This window comes from Gracilinanus agilis, chromosome 2 (genome assembly GCF_016433145.1).
Source record: "Gracilinanus agilis isolate LMUSP501 chromosome 2, AgileGrace, whole genome shotgun sequence".
NCBI classification, from domain to species: Eukaryota; Metazoa; Chordata; class Mammalia; order Didelphimorphia; family Didelphidae; genus Gracilinanus; species Gracilinanus agilis.
In genome coordinates, this window is record NC_058131.1 from 446,405,726 (window position 1) to 446,426,482 (window position 20,757).

General features: G+C 38.1%; 1 protein-coding gene across 2 annotated transcripts in view; it reads left to right on the forward strand.

Annotated features, from left to right (window-relative positions):
• Positions 1–20,757, forward strand: part of PSMA6 (proteasome 20S subunit alpha 6) — a 44,946-nt gene that overhangs the window by 1,069 nt on the left and 23,120 nt on the right. The window contains exon 1 of one of the 2 annotated variants that reach the window (XM_044664762.1): positions 4,142–4,292. The exons of the other annotated variant lie outside the window; for it this stretch is intronic. Coding sequence (XP_044520697.1) covers positions 4,217–4,292 — 76 coding nt within the window. The 5' untranslated portion in view covers positions 4,142–4,216. Of the gene's footprint in view, positions 1–4,141; positions 4,293–20,757 lie in introns of those variants that run through there. 2 annotated transcript variants of the gene reach the window in all.

Consider the following 20,757-nt stretch of genomic DNA (forward strand, 5'->3'; position numbering starts at 1 on the left):
TCCTTAGAGAGTTTGGAGTTCCCTCAGAGTTCTTGGGTGGGGAGAGGTTGAAAAGCCATGGCAGAAGAAACATGGCTTTGCAAAATTTATCTTACCTAGGCTATCTTAAAATTTGAGAATTCTTTCTCCAACTTTGGGTCACCATCATTGTAAAAAATAAAATTAATATATAATGATAACTTTTAAAATATTATGTTTTTTATAAGACTTATTAGTAATCTCTAGAAAATAAAGCCATGTGCCATGCTAGCTTAGACTGTTCAAACAGCCCATTCCCAGCTCCAAGCCACCATAGGAAGGAAAGAGAATTAGCCATACCAGACCCCTCAATTTTATTTCCCTGTCTGTGTCAGCATATAATGACAGGAAGCCAGAGGGCTCATGGGAAATGTAGTTCAAAGATCCCCAAATTTCCAATAACATAGCCCCAACTCCACCTCCCAGACCTAGTGCTGTGCTAGCTTCCCCTGTCTTACCCCACACAGGGGAGAGAGAAAGCACTCCCATAGGACTGCTGGGTGGTGAGGTGGGTGAAGTGAGGAATGTCATCAGTGAGTGTAGAGAGGGGGAGGGAAGTGGCCTAACAACGCTGCTCCCCTCCAGCTCTGCCACCTGTGACCCACGAAAAAAATGTCCTCAGGAACACTGGAGAGGGAGCAGCTCTGCCCAAGTCCCTCTGCCTTTCTAGTAATGAAGGGAAGGTGGCCAAGTGCCCACATAGAGAGCTCTTTGTATCACCTCTGCCATAGGTTCCATTACTGGGCTAAGGGATTTCTCACTCATAAGGGCTGAATAATAAGCTTCAAAAATTGTCTAGTCAGGGACCTTCTTTGATCAACAAGAGAAATCGCTGATCAATGATTTTATTGGTTATTGCTGGCCTAATCAAGAAATTTTCTTATGCAGAAGCCAGTCTCTAGGAATTTTTTTTTTTACATTTTTTTTTAAACCCTTTTATTTCGGTGTATTGTCTCATAGGTGGAAGATTGGTAAGGGTGGGCAATGGGGGTCAAGTGACTTGCCCAGGGTCACACAGCTGGGAAGTGGCTGAGGCCAGGTTTGAACCTAGGACCTCCTGTCTCTAGGCCTGACTCTCACTCCACTGAGCTACCCAGCTGCCCCTCTAGGAATTTTTAATCATCATGTTATTAAAGAATTAAAAACTCTAAATATAATAAAGTATAGATAATATTTATATGTAATTTTTAAAGTTAATATGCAGCCCACATAGATCCTTACAAAAGGTATAGTGGTTCCTTTTTTCTAATTGAGTTTGATACCACTCCACCAAAGGACCTGTGCTAAATCATGATAACCATTATGTGGATCTGTGTTATTTGTTATGGGAATTTTTTTTTCTCTTTCTCTCAGCTTTTAATGAAACAAGAGAGGGGTGTCAGAGAGTTAGCCATAGTGATGAAAAAAAGAACATTATACTTATTTTAAAGTGAGTTACCTCAAATAGCGAGTCTAGACACCCAGAAGTTCAAATTAGTGGAACCAATTTTTATTTATTAATTTATTGATTAATAAATGTACCTAGCTGGCCAGGGCAACTTTTCTAATGAGAGCTGCCCCAAACTGAAATTACAATGCAGTTTTTATAGGGTTCAAGATACAAAGAAAATAATGTTCGTTACTGAGACATAACCTTGAAGCACAAACTTTTATTGTTTGGAAGCTATTTTGGTTAGTAGCAGGACTTTCTATCATGTATCTTATCCTGGACTGTGAGGCAGTTATAGGGAGTTACTTTCTCATGGATCCTGACTGTTTTATTTTAAGCTGACTGACCTTCACAGAAAGCTCATTTCTGATTTCTATTTCTATTCCAGGTTTTCTGGACAATGACTTAGTTTACCTCACTTCAATTTTATTTTTTAAAAATAAAAATTTTAGGGGGCAGCTGGGTAGCTCAGTGGATTGAGAGCCAGGTATAGAGATGGGAGGTCCTAGGTTCAAATCTAGCCTCAGACACTTCCTAGGTGTGACCCGGGCAAATCACTTAACCCCCATTGCCTAGCCCTTACCATTCTTCTGCCTTGGAGCCAATAGTATTGGCTCCAAGATAGAAGGTACAGATTTAAAAAATAAGAATAAAAATAAAAAATTTAATGACCTTTTGTTTTAGAATCAATACTAAGTATTGGTTCCAAGGCAAAAGAGCCGTAAGGGCAGGACAATTGGAGTTAAGTGACTTGCCCAGGGCCACAAAGTTATGGAAGTGTCTGAGGCCAAATGTGAATTCAAGACCTACTATTTCCAGGTCTGGCCTTCTATCCACTGAGTCGCCTAGCTCTGCCCCATAACATTTTTTTATTTTGAGAACAAAAATTCTCAAAAGATAACATAAGGAAGAGAACAAAAATTCTCAAAAGATAACATAAGGAACTTTAAAGGGAAACAGTCAAGCCAACAATTTTGAAAGTAAAAGGTATAATTTATAATTAAAAAACTGGATATCTAAAGTTTCATATGGAATCCTCTTTGTTTTCTTCTGTGTGTATGGAAATGCTCCTTTTTGGGGGGGTGGAGTATTTAAGTTAAAAATTTTTTTTTGAAAAAAATATAAAATAAAGAGAAGGAAAAGCAATATACATGGGTGGGGAGAGATTATTTAAAAATCATCAGTCTCCCCTGAAACCATGACTACCAAAATAACTGGTACAGGTATGATATGAAACAAATGAAAATTGTTCAGATCTGTTTCAACTAGAAAGTAAGGAGAAAAAGAGAATTCATCTGTTACCTCTTTTTTATTATTATTAAACATTTATTAATATTCATTTTTAACCTGTTTACATACTTTATGCCCCTACTTTCCCCTTCACCCCCCCCCCCCCATGGCCGATGCACATTTCCACTGGTTGTAATATGTGTCCTTGTTCAGGGCCTATTTCCATATTGTTGTTAGTTGCATTGGTGTGGTAGTTTCGAGTCCACATCCCCAATCATGTCCTCTTCAGCCCATGCGTTCAAGCAATTGTTTATCTTCTATGTTTCCTCTCCTGCAGATCTTCCTCTGAATGTGGGTAGCGTTCTTTACCATAAATCCCTCAGAGCATCTGTTACCTCTTGAAAGAAACATCAAAATGGAAATTTCCCTTTAAGTCATAGTCCAAAAATGCCACCCTTCAACCTCCCACTGAGTCCAAAGACTCCTGTCCAGAGACCTCCAGAGAGAAACTTCCCTCAAAGTGGCTGTCAGGGGTATTTATACCATGGGACCAACCCACATTTTCCCCTGGCTCACGGCATCTGGGAAAATTCAGTCTTCCAAGTGCCATCCCTGTCAGTCAAGGTGGCATCCATTACTTCCCAGATTATGAATATAACAGTAGGAGTCTAGAAATAATACAGGAGTCAAGGGAAACCTAGAAAGGCAAATTCATTTGAGCAAATGAAAGGGGTTGAGTGATGATAAAATGCTTACATTCTAATAAGGGAAGGAGAAACCTGCAACCCTTCAGAATTTTGTTATTGTCAAGGCTCATTAAATAAGACTAACAGGGATCCTGGGGGTAGATCGTCTACATTTGGAATAGTGCAAGATTTCTTAACTTTTTTATGTATTATGGACCCCTCTGGTAATCTAGTGCAACCTATTGACCCCCTTTAAAAAGAATGTTTTTAAATGCCTAAAACAAAATACATGGGATTAAAAAGGAAACCAATTCTTTTGAAATAAAGCTATCCAAAAACTTTTAAGTTAATAGGCTCTCTGAAATCTATACACAGACCCCTTATGGGTCTTTGTTACCTAGTTTAGGGAGCCCTCTTTATTTTTCTTGCCTTTTTTTTTGCAACATAGCTAATACGGAAATGTTTTAAATGACTTCCCCATATAAATTCGATATCGTGTTGGTTGCTTTCTCAATGGGTAGGGGAGGGGCTGGAATGGGGGAAATAATTTGAAACACAAAACTTTTTAAAGTGAATGTTAAAAATATATATATTAATCTCCTCCCCCTTTTCTTCTCCTTGCCGAGGAGTGAGTTTCTTTGGTTACTGCTCCACTTCCAACACCGAGAAGTCAGCATATCACTGCGCATGCTCATACGGAAGCCCTGTTTTTAAACCCTAGTTTAGAGGCGGTGTCTGTGGCCTAATGTTCAGTTCCCCGGAAGTACTCTGAGACTTCCGGGTGTTACAGGTCGGTCTTTGAGGGTGCGGCTGTACCAGTGCGGGTCGAATTAGTGAAAGTGAGTGTGCCGAGATGTCCCGGGGCTCCAGTGCCGGCTTTGATCGGCACATTACCATCTTCTCCCCAGAAGGTCGCCTGTACCAAGTAGGTGAGTGTCCTGGTCCTCGCCGCTAATCCGGCGGAACTGCCCCGTCATGATCGGACTGGGGCCGGGGCCAGCCATGCAGCCGGGAGGCGCGCCCGATCTCAGGCAGGCCCAGGCGCGGGCCGGGCTTCCTCACGCTTTCGGAGTAGTACTGCGGAAGTTAAACTCGATGTCTTTCTTTGCCCCCTGATCTGTAAGATGCTTCCGTACTGGGAGGAAGGCCCAGGGCCTGACCCCTTCAGGACCGTGGTCCTTGGGCATTATATCCCCGAACTCGAGTGCGGGATGAGAAACTGGGAGGAGGTAGGACGATAGCAAATCTGGTCTGTGCCCCGTAGTATTCACTTAACCCATTCGAACCTCGGTTTCTTATTTGTAAAATGGAAGGTTTGACCTAGATGATTTCTAAAGTCGCATCCTGACTAGTAGGCAGGAGAGGTTCGAGTCCTAGTGGTAACAGCCACTAACTACCTTTGTGGCTTTAGGTAAGCCCTCCAACTGCTGAGGGAAGAGATAAGTGCTTTGTAAAACACTCTATAACAAGCTATTGTTATTGTAGCAGTTCCCTTTATCCCTCCATCATCTACTAAACCCTTTTATTATATAATTTTTATCCTTACTTTCTGCCTTAGTAACAGCTCTGAGAGGCAAAAGTTAGGTAAACGGGGTTAAGTGAATTGCCCGGGGTCACTAAGCTAGGAAGCGCCCGAGGTCATATTTGAACCCAGACCCTCCTGACAACATAGTAGGCCTGGCACAGTACCACTAGGCTTGCCCCCTCCCCTTTCTTAAAAATGCACTTACTTTCCTAGTCGGAAGTGTTCTCTCCAATACAGTTTTCCGAGCCTACTTTATATTAACCGTTTTTGTGCAGGCCTTGTCTCCCTTATTAAAATGTAAGCTCTTGGATAACAACTCAGTTGGCACCTAGAATTTTGCTGAATGTTAGGTACATAGTAAATGATTCTTGAATTATTTCTTTAATTAATATAACTCATACCCTCCTTCCTTTCTCTCCTTCGACTAACTGCCCTTGGAACTCTTATAGCAGAATCTCTTAAGTGTCCTAGGGAAACCTGTATTTCAGTCTTTTACTCTTTTTGTTTGAATAAATATGATCTCTCCAGGTCTTCTTTCCCAGTACATGCTTGGTGAATATTGCACACCACCATAATAGTTCATATTTGTAAACTTTAAAGGATTTCTTCAAAACCGTCTTGTAAGATCTGTATTAAATATTATTCCCATTTTACAAATTAGCAAACTGAACCTTAGGCTAACTTCCATTATTAAATGGCTAGTCTTTGGTGGAGCTTAGACTTGAGCTTGCCTCTGACCCTTTAAATTCGGTGCTTAATCAACTATACACCACGGAGTTCCTATTAAAAGACAACCAACAACACTGTGAGTTATTGCTTGAAAGAAGTCCAAATGGTTGTGTTCTAATTCTCTAATCCTTCCATTAACTTTGAATTGTTCAAGGTAAGGTAGGTAGATATAGACGTATCTGTGTCTATTTTGTCTATGTCTATCTATGCCATTTTCGTAATAAAAGAGAAACTAATCCTATTTCTCCAGTATTACATTTTTCGTGAGTCCTAATAGTATACAAGTTTTGATTACTATTATAATGCTCTTGATTTGATCCAGGAGAAAATGATAATAGGAAGGCTTGGCCAGGGTAATTTAGAAATTTAGAAGTGCCCAGATTCAAAGCTGAAAAGGACTCTCTAGAATAGATCATCCAGTCCAAGCTTTTTAGTATCATAAACACCTCCCCCCCTTCCTAGTCTGGTAAGGCCCACCATTTCTCTGAATATTGTTTTTAAACATATGAAACATGATTACAAAGGAAAGCAATTATATTGAAATATACTTATTAAAATTTAAGACAAAACCAAACCAAAGTCATCCTGCTTCAAATTAAGAACCCCTCTTATCTAATCTAATCCTTTAATTTAACAAATGGAGTAATTAAGATTCAGAGAAGTTAACTTTTTTAGGTGACAGCTATTAACTTGCAGTTAGGACATGATCCTAAAACAGTGATGGGCAACCTTTTGAGCTTGGTGTGTCAAAATTCGCCAAAAAAAAACAAGCATAGCTCAGGTGGTATGTCACTTCCAGAAAAAACCCATAATTTCCCAATATTTATAGTTTAAATAACAAAGATGTATAATTATAATATATAACTATTTAATAAACCAAAATGGTAAATTAATATAGGTAGAATTGTCATCTGTAGTGCACAGAATATCTACACTATACTACAGCAAATGTTTTATCCTTGGCATGTATGCAGCTGCATGTCATAAAAAATGGCTACGTGTGTTAGTGTTGACACACGTAAAGTGTTGAGACTGCCAGAACACTGCTTTTTTCCCTCTACCTAAGTGACTCCAGAGCAGATTTGTTACTATTGTACTTAGGGTGAATTGACCTGATAAATTCTCTTTGTAAAATTTGAAGACTAAATCTACATTTGGAGTAAGAACAAATTACTGTATCAGAGCAAAGAAAAAACTTATTTTGAACTAACTTGTCAGCTTGAATTTTTTTTTAAACATTTTTCAGTTACATTTTCATTAAGTTTACTAATGTAACACATTACAATTTCTAAAAACTATGCTTTTTTGCTTATCTTCATTAATAAACAACACAAGAAAAATGCATGTCACAGAACATAAGGGAGATAATTGGTTTATATAGATTTACATTGTAACTTTTCATTTCTGAGTATAATTTTTTCCATCTTGTACTTTCTATTGCTTTGAATATTTAACCCTAAAACTTCTGATTTGTGTACATTGTACTTTGCTGTAGTGTATACAGTTTATTGAAACAACTTTATTATTATTATTTTAATTTTCATTTTGAATATTTTCCCGTGGCTACATATTTCATGTTCTTTCCCTCTCCCCCAAATCCCCCCCACCAGTTCCCCTTAGCCAATGCACAATTCCACTGGGTGAAATCCAACGTTAAAGCATAATCTACTGCTTCTCTTATGTTTGATTAGATTGAATTGGCATAACTTACATTTATTTATTAAATTCTTAATACATGGAGAGCACTAGTCTAGACACTATACTAGAGGAGAGAGATTAAAAGGCCTCTCAATTTTATTAGGGGGACACACACATTCACAAATAACTAAGAGATGATAAAGATTTAATTGAAGAGCTGGAAAGAGTCAAAAGAACGCATAGATAGAAAGAAATTAGAAAGTTCTAGGTCAAGGCAGATTTGTTTTGAATTATTTTACTGACTTGATCCAGCCATTCAAATTCCTGATAGAAGTTATGAGAGAAAGTGGAAATGAAAATGAAAGTAGTGATAGCCAGTTTGATCAGCCTAACCTTATTACATTTCCCATTATCCTGCTGTTTAGAACCTATGACTTCCTTCAAAACTTAGCTTAAAGGGGCAGCTGGGTAGCTCAGTGGAGTGAGAGTCAGGCCTAGAGACAGGAGGTCCTAGGTTCAAACCCAGCCTCAGCCACTTCCCAGCTGTGTGTCCCTGGGCAAGTTACTTGACCCCCATTGCCCACCCTTACCAATCTTCCACCTATGAGACAATACACCGAAGTACAAGGGTTTAAAAAAAAAACAAAAAACTTAGCTTAAAGCTATCTCCTAACCAGTATGCCTTTACTGATTTTCCCTTAGCCAAAACAAACAACATTGTATTTATCTTTTGTTCTATACATTCTATTTTCTGTGCATATTGTTTTCTTTTATAGAATGTAAACTTCATGAAGTAAAAAATTGTTGTCTTTTTTTATCACATGTAGGAGGTGCTTAATAAATGTTTATTTGCTTTTATTATATTAAATTATGATAAAATTTTAAATATATGATACAATATTGATACAAAATTATATAATGCAATTCTTGCCCTCAAGGAGTTTATAATCTGATCCAGGGAGAGGACATATGACTTAAATCTCTAAGTATGATACAAAGTAGATAGGGATATAAACAAGAAAAAACCAGGCAAAGTGCCATGGAGAATTTGAGGAGAGAAACATTACTTTTACCTGGGAGAAGGGAAGAGGAGGGGAAAGTTTCATAAAAAAGAAGACATATTTATTGGTCAGCAAATGGTAACAGAGAGCAAAATCTTATTCCAAGCATGGGAGAAAGTATGTGCAAAGGAATAGAGATAAAAGAGATCAGAATTAGACAAAGACGGGAATAGTTTGATCTGACTAGAATATGGAATAAGCTGACATATCTATAAAGTAAGGGAGTTTGACTAGTAGTCCTTAAGGTGTGGTCCAGGGACCTTTGGGTTCATAGTAGACAAGGTGACTTCCTACTTAAAGTTGCCTATATGATTGCATGCTGTGAGATTATTTGGCTCCACGGTAGTAGTCTAGCATGACACCATCTCTTACCAGCCTAGGCAGCCTGTATCTATTTGGAGTGGCATTTTATCTCATTCTTTTTACTTTACCTCTATTTCTGTTGCATGTATTTACAAGTTTGGGAGGAGTGGGTTGGTAACCCATTGGGGCTGCAAGAAAGGAGAAGAGATATTGGAGGAGTTTGAACTTTTATCTCAGATGCTCTTGATCTGGGAGGAAGCAAGAGTTATCTGTTAATAGTAAAGGGAATGGGAATAAAATTGATGGGGAGGGAATATCCTCCCTTGGGGAGAGAAGTTTGGAATAGAGGAGTGTAGTAGTCAATAAGAAAAGAATAAAAACATCATAGAGCCAAGTTGAGATTAAATGGAAATTTTTGTTTTGTTTTGTTTTGTTTTAAACCCTTAACTTCTGTGTATTGACTTATAGGTGGAAGATTGGTAAGGGTAGGCAATGGGGGACAAGTGACTTGCCCAGGGTCACACAGCTGGGAAGTGTCTGAGGCCGGATTTGAACCTAGGACCTCCCGTCTCTAGGCCTGGCTCTCAATCCACTGAGCCACCCAGCTGCCCCCATAAATGGAAAATTTTTGATGGACTTTTTTTTTTTTTTTTTTAAATTTTAAACCCTTAACTTCTGTGTATTGACTTATAGGTGGAAGATTGGCAAGGGTAGGCAATGGGGGTCAAGTGACTTGCCCAGGGTCACACAGCTGGGAAGTGTCTGAGGCCGGATTTGAACCTAGGACCTCCTGTCTCTAGGCCTGGCTCTCAATCCACTGAGCTACCCAGCTGCCCCTTGATGGACTTTTTTGATGGACTCAGGACAGTTGCCTGGGACAAGAATGGTAGAGGTACAGGTCTGAATCATCTAAAGTGAAAGGTTAGTAGGGAACCTATCTAGAAAGGTTGGAATGGGTGAGTGTGCAAAACATTCAAGGGCAAACAAATGGACATTTTTAAGAGTGGCTGACAAAGGAGTAAGGATTAAAATAAGACCCTTATTGAGAGTTTGGGAAAACATGGAGTGACATTCTCTGGAACAAAAATCAGGTAAGAAAGGAGTGAGGAGTAAAAGGTGAAAAGACGGGAGATTGTGATCCAAGGAAAATTTCAGAATTAAAAAAAAATCTTGAAGGTTCCGCAGTTTCATTGATAGTTCAGACTAAAGTTTGATCATTCCAGGTAGCTGCTATAAACTTAAGGAATAAACTCTCCCTGGGCTATCTGCATTTTTATAAGCCTTGATGACAGGGCAGCTAGGTGCTACAGTGGATAGAATGCCTGACCTGGGGTAAGGAACACTCATCTTCTTGAGTTTAAATCTAACCATAAGTACTTAATAGTTTTGTAACTTTAGGCAAGTTACTTAACCCCGTTTGTCTCAGTTTGCTCATCTGTAAAATGAGCTGGAGAAGGAAATGGCAAATCACTCTATCTTTGCCAAGAAAAGCCCAAATGGAGTTATAAAGAATGAAAAGATTCAGCAATAAGGTGCTGAATACATGTTTGTATTATATTGTCTAAGGCAGTGATGGGCAAACTTTTTAAAGAGGGGGCCAAAGGAAAGGAAATGCTCATCTGTCAGTCTGTTTCTAAGGCAATTCTTCCAAAGTTTCATTGTACTGTATCCTACTCATTGTATTCCTCAGATTAGGAATAATGTCCACAGCTGGATAGAACATTTCAGGGGGCCAGATCTGGCCCATTGGCTGTAATTTGCCCATCACTGTCTAGGGTGATTTTAAATGGTATTTCTCTTTCTAACTCTTGCTGTTGAGATGTGTTGGAAATATATGGAGATGCTGATGATTTTATGTGCATTTATTTTGTATTCTGTCACTTTGCTAAAGTTGATTATTTCCACTAGCTTTTTAGTTGATTCTCTAGGATTTTTTAAGTAGACCATCATATCATCTGCAAAGATTGAAACTTGTTCTCCTCATTGCCTATTTTAATACCTTCAATTTCTTTTTCTTCTCTAATTGCTACTGCTAGTGTTTCTAGTACAATGTTAAATAATAGAGGTGATAATGGGCATACTTGTTTCATTCCTGATCTTATTGGGAATGCTTCTAATTTATCCCCATTGTATATGATGCTTGTTGATGGTTTTAGATATATACTGTTTATTATTTTTAGGAAAGGTCCTTCTATTCCTGTGCTTTCCAGTGTTTTCAATAGGAATGGGTGTTGTATTTTTTTGTTTTTGTTTTTTTTTAATTTTAAACCCTTAACTTTTGTGTATTGACTTATAGGTGGAAGAGTGGTAAGGGTAGGCAATGGGGGCCAAGTGACTTGCCCAGGGTCACACAGCTGGGAAGTGGCTGAGGCCGGGTTTGAACCTAGGACCTCCTGTCTCTAGGCCTGACTCTCACTCCACTGAGCTACCCAGCTGCCCCCATTTCTAATTTAGTTTTCATCTGGGGATTTTTAATTTCCTCGCTTTCTAAATTTTTAAGTTGCATGCCCAATTCATTAGTCTCTGCCCTCCCTAATTTGTTAATATATGCACTCAAGGATATAAATTTACTCCCAAGTACTGCCTTGACTGCATCCCACAGAGTTTGGTAGGATGTCTCATCATTGTCATTCTCTTCAATGAAATTGTTGATTGTTTCTATGATTTCTTCTTTGACTAGCTGGTTTTGGAGAATCATATTATTTAATTTCCAATTAGTTTTTGATTTGCCTGTCCAGGTGTCCTAACTAATTATTATTTTTATTGCATTATGATCTGAGAAAGCTACATTTATTATTTCTGCTCTTTTGCATTTGTTTGCAATGTTCCTATGCCCTATTACATGGTCAATCTTTGTGAATGTACCATGTGCAGCTGAAAAGAAGGTGTATTCCTTTTTGTCCCTATTTATTTTTCTCCTCATATCTATTAAATCTAATTTTTCTAGGGCTTCTGTAAAATTGAAATTTGGGAGATGCCATCTTTAAGTATATATATGTATTTTCTATGGACACGTGGAAATTATCAAACTACATTTCCCGTGGTCCAACAAGTTTCCGTTTCCGGTTCTTTGGGTGTGGGGACGCCTGCGTCTCCACACAGAGAACAGTTTAAATCTCCTGGGTTGGAGGGGGGAGTGGCCTCTTGGCCAGCAGACTCAGGAAGAGATGGGAGTTAATAATGGCACAGGCGGCAGTTTTGAATTCTTACAAGCGCGTGGTCTAATGACTTTATCAGCATGGCTTTAATTAAATTACTAATTTTTATATTTATCTCAGCCTTTATCATTTTTTATACTAATAATTATGGCAACCCTACGAAGTTTGGAAGTCGAATTCTCAATTTTCCAGATAGCCTTACCTGCCTTTTGGACGTCTGCCTCAGCTTTTTTGAGCACTTTTCTTAAAAAGGAAAGTGGCTTTCCTTGCCATGCTTTTGCTAAAAGCAACAGCACGTTTTTGCCTCAGGCGGGACTCCGCCAACGAGTCCAGCCAAAACCACCTTGGGTGGTCAGGCCAGCCGACTCTGGCTTTTGGCTTTGAAACTAAAATGCCAGAGCCCAGCCAGTGTGCCTCTGCCGCTGATCTCCATTCCTATCACTTCCTGACTACGAGCCTGCCAGCGTTCCAGTCCTTGTGATCTCTGCCACGCCAGAGCAGACCTCTTCTTTGATCCTGCCGCTGGTGCTGCTAATCCTGCTAGTTCCAGAACCCTGAGCCCCATCAGCGATGACCTGTAGCTTTTGCTGAGAGCTTCGGAGACTTCCACCACTGCTCCTTAGGATTTGGTATTGTCCCCACTTCCCCCTCTCTTGGTTTGGTAATGGCCTGCATTCTAGCCCTCCACGTGTTTCTCTAAAGACCTAATTTAGGCAACCCCCACCCCCACAAGCTCTACCCATGGTATTTTCTACAAAACTGACTTTAAGTTTTTCTCTAGCCCTGAGCCCATGACCCAACACCATGTGGACCTAGCGTTTACCTTTAATGGGGCTGCATGGCCTATTCAGACTTGCTTGTGATTAAAAACAACTCAGGGGAAGAAATATTCACCCCATACCTGCTCAGAACTTTGAACTGAGAGCAAAGACTGATTATAAAAAAACTCCTTAAACTCAGCAGAACCAATCAAAAGAACCTTAAATTGAACAAGGGGTGAACTTTTAAACTTCAGAACTGAATGAGTTTTATTTCTGTTTTAAAAAGGCTGTATCTTACTGTATTTTGCTAATTAGTTTTGTAAATTAATCTTGCTTATTTCGTTGATTTTCCTGTTGCACTGAATCATTTTAAGTTAATGAAGTTTGTGGCTGCTAGATTAATTCTGTTTATGATTTTATTGTAACTCCCAAATAATGAAAAAAAAATCTACTAGAACTGGTAAGAGGTTTTGACCAGCTTGTTACCCTAATACTCACATTATATTTCCTACACATTTTTTATGTTGTAACTTGCCTTATGTATACTGTATTTTTAAGAGCACATGTTTTTAAATTTTATTCTGTCTTGGTAAAGAACCTTGAAGTTTCCATGCTTTGAATATTACCTTGTAATTTTACAAGAGGTATTTTTAACTTTTACTTTAAATCCTTAAGAATTGTTGTCTTAAAGGATAAAGCTTTTATATATTTTATTATAAGAGATATTATTGCCTTAAATGGGTAGAAGCATTTCCTACCCAGGATTTTTTTAAAACAGGAAGCCAAGGTGCTCCTGTATATTCTTATCTGAGGATAATTTAGACCAGAAGGTTTCTTTTTAAATATCAGAATTGCTATGGAAGCAATAACAGAGTTTGTTGAGAAACTCTTAGCCAAGGTTTACAAGTTGTAACAAATATATAATTTTAAACATCACTGTTTATTGTTTTAAAATGTGCTATTGGAAATAATGGTACTCTATTTGAATGTGCATTGTGAATCTGCTATTTTGTAAAGCCCACTTTCTCTCACAGAGTATCTCATTTTGGGTAACAAAACCCTTCTAGTTCTAATCTATATATATATTTTTGATTTTTAAAACATTTTTCTAATGAGCAATTGATTTTTCCCTTTTCTCATCTTGTACTGGAAGTACATATATAATTATTATTTATCCTTTTTCTGATTCTACAGCAAATACCTGAGCCTATAGGATTGTGATTAAATGCCTTTCTGTCTGATTCTACGAAAAGGGAACATGAGAGCTGTTAATAGTGCTAAAGAAAGCACATGGTCAGAGACTTGACTGACTAAGATCTGCATAATTGCAGCAGTTCTATGCCAATACTTTACGGCTTGGAAATTGGGGTTTGAGTCCTGGAGTCCCAGTCTTTTCTAAAACTTTAGAGGACGTGGGTCCCCTCGACTTAGATTCCTAGAAAGCACCTAAGATTGGTTATTTATTTGGCTCAGTTCCCTGAAAAGCTGATGATAAGCCAGATCAGAGAGAGACATTTTCCTTAAGTCCTGGCCCTGAATGGGTAATTGCACACTGCTGAATTCACTTTAATTAGACCTTCATTCAAAGGTCTAAGTTTATTTTCCCCAGATTTTTTGCACATTTTACATTTCATTCACAAGTTAATTTTTTCTTCTTTTTTCTTGAATTTTATTCTTTGTATTTTGCCAATTGATTTCATACAACCCCCATGACTCCGCCACTCATCCTTAGCAGACCTGAGTTACCCTTTTTTTAGAAAAAAAGGTTTGTTTAAGATTTACCTTAGGGGGATATCTGTTAAGTTTTTAAAAATTCGATAATGTAAAAATATACGTATATTTAACTCTTTTAGGAGTAATTTCATGGGGAATTGTATAAATCTTAGAAGAAAATGTATGTTTTGTAATCTATAATGTAAAGTTTAAATTCTTTTGAGAATAATTTCAGGATAAGGATCTTGCCATCTCCCCAGAATCCAGATGATGAACCTGTTTGGTGAAGACACCGTGAAGATGTCTGAAAAGCCTTCACTGTACCATGAAGACCAAATTTTGAACTTTGGGATGCAGTTGATTGAACTATGGGGAGTTGAAATTGAATTGTATATATTTTAATTGTACACTGTTATACCAATAGGGGACTGCCCCCAAATTGGTTTTTTGTCAATGCGGCTAATTTTACCCATTCGTTCATCTATTTCTTTTATCCCCAAATTCCTGAAAATTTTAGAAGTTGTCTATTTTTACAGGTCCAGCGAAGAAAAAGGGCTAACTTTTTTTTGCCAGACCTCACGGGGAATTGTAAAAGTGAAATTTTGGAGATGCCATCTAAAAGTATATATATTTTCAATGGACACGTGGAAATTATCAAACTACATTGGGCGTGGGGAAGCCTACGTCTCCACGCAGAGAACAGTTTAAATCTCCTGGGTTAGGGGGGAGTGGCCTCTTGGCCAGCAGACTCAGGAAGAGATGGGAAGTAATAATGGCTGGAGCCGCAGTTTTGAATTCTTACAAGGGCGTTGTCTAATGACTTTATCTATCAGCATGGCTTTAATTAAATTACTAATTTTTATATTTATCTCAGCCTTTATCATTTTTTATCCTAATAATTAATTCACCTCTTTTACCTCTTTCTTATTTATTTTTTGGTTTGATTTATCTAGATCTGAAAGAGGAATATTTAGATCTCCCACTAGTATGGTTTTACTATCTATTTCCTTCTTGAGCTCTACCAGTTTCTCCTTTACAAATTTGGATGCTGTGCCATTTGGTGTATACATATATACTGCCTTTTATCAGGATGTAATTACCTTCCCTGTCTTTTTTAATCGTATCTATTTTTAATTTGGCTTTATCAGAAATCATGATTGCCACTCCTGCCTTGTTTTTCTCATTTGAAGCCCAAAAGATTTTGCTGAAGCCCTGTATTTTAAACTTGTGTATGTCTACCTGCCTCATATGTGCTTCTTGTAGACAACATATGTTAGGATTTTGGTTTCTAATCCACTTTGCTATTTTGTTCTGTTTAATGGGTGAGTTCATCCCATTCACATTCAGAGTTATAATTATCAGTTGTGTATTTGCTGACATTTTTGTATCCTTCCCTAGTTCTATCCTTTCTTCTTACACTATTTCCTTTTAAACCAGTGGTTTGCTTTAAGCCAGTAACCTTTGTTCCCTCCCTTGATTTACTTCCCTTTTTATCCCCTCCCTTATTTTTTCCCTCTTTTTATTTTTAAGGCCTAATGAATTCCTTCCCCCTTCTTCCCTCCCTTTTTTGACCTCCCCACTCCCCTGCTCCCCTTGGTTTATCCCTTCTGCCTTTCTCAGTAGGGTTAGATAGAGTTTTATATCCCAATGGATATAGCTACTCTTCCCTCTCAGGGTTAATTACACTGAGAGTAAGGTTTAAATATTACCTCTTAATGCTCTCTTCCTCTCCTTCTTATAATAGTATTCATCCCTTCCCCTTCCCATGCCCTCTTTGTGTGTAATAGAATATCCTATTTTTCTTATTCCTTCAAGATTTTCTTGGTGTCCTCCACTATTCACCCCCCTCTTTGCCTCCCACCCATATCATCTTAGACCATTTAGTATTCCAACCTCTCCCTATGAATAATTCTTCTAATTATTATAATAGCAAATGCTATAATGGTGAACAGAGTTCACTATAGAGAATTATACATAACATTTCTCCGCATAGGAGTTTCAATAATTAGATCTTATTGAAGCCCTTAAAGAGGCAAATTTAAAAAATATGAGTTTTCTTACTTTCCCTTCTATTTCTTAATTACCTTTTCATGTTTCTCTTGATTTTTTTGTTTGGATATCGAACTTTCCATTTAGTCCTGGTCTTTTCTGTGCAAATACTTGGAAATCTTCTATCTTGTTGAATGCCCAAACTTTCCCCTGGAAGAATATAGTCAGTTTTGATGGGTAGGTGATCCTTGGTTGTTAACCCAGTTCTCTTGCCTTTCTGAATATCATATTCCAAGCCTTGCGGTCTTTTAGTGTGGAGGCTGCCAGATCCTGTGTATTCCTGATTGGTGCTCCTTGATATCTGAATTGTCCCTTTCTGGCTTCTTGTAAAATTTTTTTCTTTTACTTGGAAGCTCTTGAATTTGGCTATTATATTCCTGGTTGTTGTCTTTTCGGGGTCTAGTATGGAGGGTGATCTGTGGATCCTTTCAATGTCTATATTGCCCTCTTGTTTTAGAACTTCAGGGCAATTTTGCTGAATAATTACTTTTAGTATAGAGTCCAAATTTCTATTAATTTCTGCTTTTTCAGGAAGACCAATGATTCTCAAATTGTCTCTTCTAGACCTGTTTTCTTGATCTGTCAATTTCTCATTGAGATATTTCATGTTTCCTTCTATTTTATCAGTCTTTTGACTTTGTTTTATTTGCTCTTGCTGTCTTGATAGATCATTGGCTTCTACTTGCCCAATTCTTGTCTTTAGAGACTGGTTTTCTGCTATAAGCTTTTGATTTTCCTTTTTAGTTTGATCTGACCTGTTTCCCAGCTGTTTGATTTTGGTCTCCAATTTGCTTATTAATTCTTTTGATTTGGGGGCCTCTTTTTCTAATTGCCCAATTCTAGCCTTTAGAGACTGGTTTTCAGCTACAATCTTTTGGTTTTCCTTTTCAATCTGGTCATTTCAGGTCTTTGATTTACTTGCCTCACTTTCCCATTGTGAAATTCTGCCTTTTAAACTGTTATTTTCTTGCCAGATCTCTTCCATCTTTCTCATGATCTCAGATTTGAACTCTTCAAGACCTTGTGACCCGTTTTCATTGTTTTGGGAAGGTTTGGATTGTTTGTTCTCCTCTGCCGTTTCCTCTGTTGTCTGGATTTTTTCTGTGTAAAAGTTGTCAAGTATTAAAGGTTTTTTCTTCATCTTTCTCTTCTGGTTTTCCTGATGATTCAGGCTTGCCCTTGTAAGCCGAGTTCCCTCTCAGCTTTATGCTCGCGCCCAGGATCTGTCTGCGCTCTTTAGACTCCTGAGATCTCAAGTCTAGTTGTTCTAGGACAAGCCTCCTGGTGGTCTCCTTGCTCGTTCTTCTGCCTGAAGCTCCTTTAACAGTCTCAGGGAGCTGCTTCCACAGTCAAGCACGTCTCTGCACTAGGTCCCCACTCAAGGTCAGCTCCTGCACTCAGAATCAGCCCCTTCGTCCAAGCCTGTGTCAGCCACTTTGCCTATGCCTGGGCTCAGGGTCTGTGTTCAGAGTTCATGAGTTCTTTAGCCTCTTGGGGGGGGTCTTAAGTCTTGTTGCTCTCAGGAACAAGCCCTGGTCAGCTGCCAATGACTTAATGGGTGCTCCAAACTTGCTCTGACTCTTGTGAGCTGGCTTTGGCGTTGTAGGTGGTGTGAGGTGACGGAGGGGGTGGCTCTGCTCGTGTTTTCATGAGAGCTGTTTCACCCTTTTATAGCATGGAAATGCCCCAATTCCACGTACCTTTGATGCTGCGCCCTGTTGTAGGGTCCCTTCTTTCCTTTGGATTTGTTTTTGTCTTCTTGAGGAGTCCTATATGCGTGGGTTAGGAGAGGTCAGACAGCTGCTTTTTACTCTGCCACCATCTTAACTCCATCGGATTGGATGGTTTTCTTAATGTTGAACCATCCTTGCATTCCTGGGATAAATCCCACCTGATCATGATGGATAGGGTCAGTTGCTAGAGTCTTTTTGCTAGTATTCTATTTAAGATTTTTGCATCTATGTTCATTAGGGAGATTGGTTTATAGTTTTTCTCTGTTTTGGGCCTGCCTGGCTTTGGAATCAGTACCATTTTAGTGTCATAAAAGAAATTTGGTAGAACTCCTTCTTTGCTTATCAGGTCAAATAATTTGTATAGTATTGGGATCATTTGTTCTTTGAATGTTTGTTAGAATTCACTTGTGAATCCCCCAGACCCTGACGATTTTTTCTTGGGAGTTCTTTGATGACTTGTTCAATTTCTTTTTCTGATGTTGGATTATTTAATTATTCTATTTCTTCTGCCATTAATCTAGACAATTTACATTTTTGTAAAGATTCAGCCATATCACTTAGATTGCTATATTTATTGCCATATAATTGGGCAAAATAGTTTTTAATGATTGCCTTAATTTCCTCTTCATTAGAAGTGAGGTCTCCCTTTTCATCTTTGATACTGTTAATTTGGTTTTCTTCTTAACTTTTTTAAATTAGATTGACCAGTACTTTGTCTATTTTATCTGTTTTTTCAAAGTACCAGCTTCTAGTATTATTTATTAATTCAATTGTTCTTTTACTTTCAATTTTATTAATTTCTTCTTTGATTTTTAAAATTCCTAATTTGGTTTTTATCTGGATATTTTTAATTTGTTCAGTTTCTAGTTTTTTAAGTTGCATGCCCAATTTATTGACTTCTGCCCTCCCTAATTTGTTCATATATGTACTCAGTGATATAAATTTCCACCTCAGTACTGCTTTGGCTGCATCCCATAGGTTTTGGTAAGAAGTCTCATTCTTGTCATTCTCTTCAATGAAATTATTAATTATGTCTGATTTGTTCTTTAACTTATTTTGAAGAATCATATTGTTTAATTTCCAATTAGTTTTTGGTTTTCCTCTCCATGTATCCTTGCTAATAACTATTTTTATTACATTGTGATCTGATAAGGTTGCATTTATCATTTCTGCTTTTTTGCATTTGTTTGCCCTGTTTCCATGCCCTAGTACATGGTCAATCTTTGTGAATGTTCCACAAGCTGCTGAAAAGAGCTTTTTGTCCCTATTTATTTTTCTCCATATATATATATCTTAACTCTATTTTTTCTAAGATTTCATTTACCTCTTATCTCTTTCATATTTATTTTTTTGTTTGATTTATCTAGATCTAGTCTATTTCTTCCTTGAGCTCTGCTAGTTTCTCCTTTAGAAATTTAGATGCGATTTCATTTGGTGCATACATTTTGAGTACTGCTATTTCTTCGCTGATTATACTACCTTTTATCAGGATATAATTACGTTCCCTATCTCTTCTAACCAGATCTGTTTTTACTTTGGCTTTGTCAGAAATCATGATTGCAACTCCTGCCTTCTTTTTCACAGTTGAAGCCCAATAGATTTTGCTCCAGCCTTTTATTTGTACTCTATGTATGTCTACCCGTCTCGTGTGTGTTTCTTGTAGACAGCATATGGTAGGATTTTGGTTTCTAATCCACTCTGCTATTTGCTTTTGTTTTGTGGACGAGTTCATCCCATTCACATTCAGAGTTATATTTATCAATTGTGTATTCCCAGACATTTTGATTCCCTCTCCTTGTCTCCTTTCTTCTTTCACTATTTCCTTCTATACCAGTGTTTTGTTTTTAATCAGTTCCCCAGATCCCCTCCCTTATTGTACTTCCCTTTTTCCCCCCTCCCTTCTTATTCCCCTCTTATTGTTCTTTAGGGTCTTTTTAAGCTAGGGCCTTCCCCCTCCCTCCCTAATATTGCTTCCCTCCCCACCAGTCCGTTTGTTACCCTTCTACTTTTCTGTAGGGTACAAATCAGTTCTCTGCCCCAATGAATCTGATTGTTCTTCCCTCTTTAAGTTAATTTCAGTGCACTTAAGAATTAAGTATTTCCTTTCTCCAACCTCTTTACCCTTCTATTGTATTGGTCTTCTCCCCTGTTCACCCCACGAGCTTCTTTTTGAAATATAACTTTACTCCATTTACTACAAGCTGTTTTCCCATTTCTCTTAATATTATCTACTTTTTTTTTAACCTCTAATTATATATATGTATATATATATAATTTTGACATTTCATCCTATACAGTTTGTCCCGGTTCCCTATAAGTATACTTCTTCTAGCTGTTGTGAGGAAGATTACTTAGTTATCATTTAGGAGATCTAACAGAAAGGGTTGGAGAATTCCACATGTAATTGGGAAGCAGGAAGTGGTTTGCTCCCGCTCTGGGAAGGATCCATGGTGGTTGGGACAAGTTGCTACTGACCCTAGGAGACCTCAGATTTACAGAGATCCTGAAGGAAGACTGAAAGAGTACAGCTAGTGGTCCTGGAGGAGCTGGAACATCACTGGAGTGAGTCTGGACTCTACTGTGAGGATTCCCACTTAAGTCCTGCTATTCTCTGGGTCCTGTCTGCCTATGGAAGCTAGCAGGCAAATGGCAAGAGTTTATAACAATTTTTAATTAAGGAAACTATGGTAAAGGATGAGAATAGGGGTTTCTATACTTTCAGAC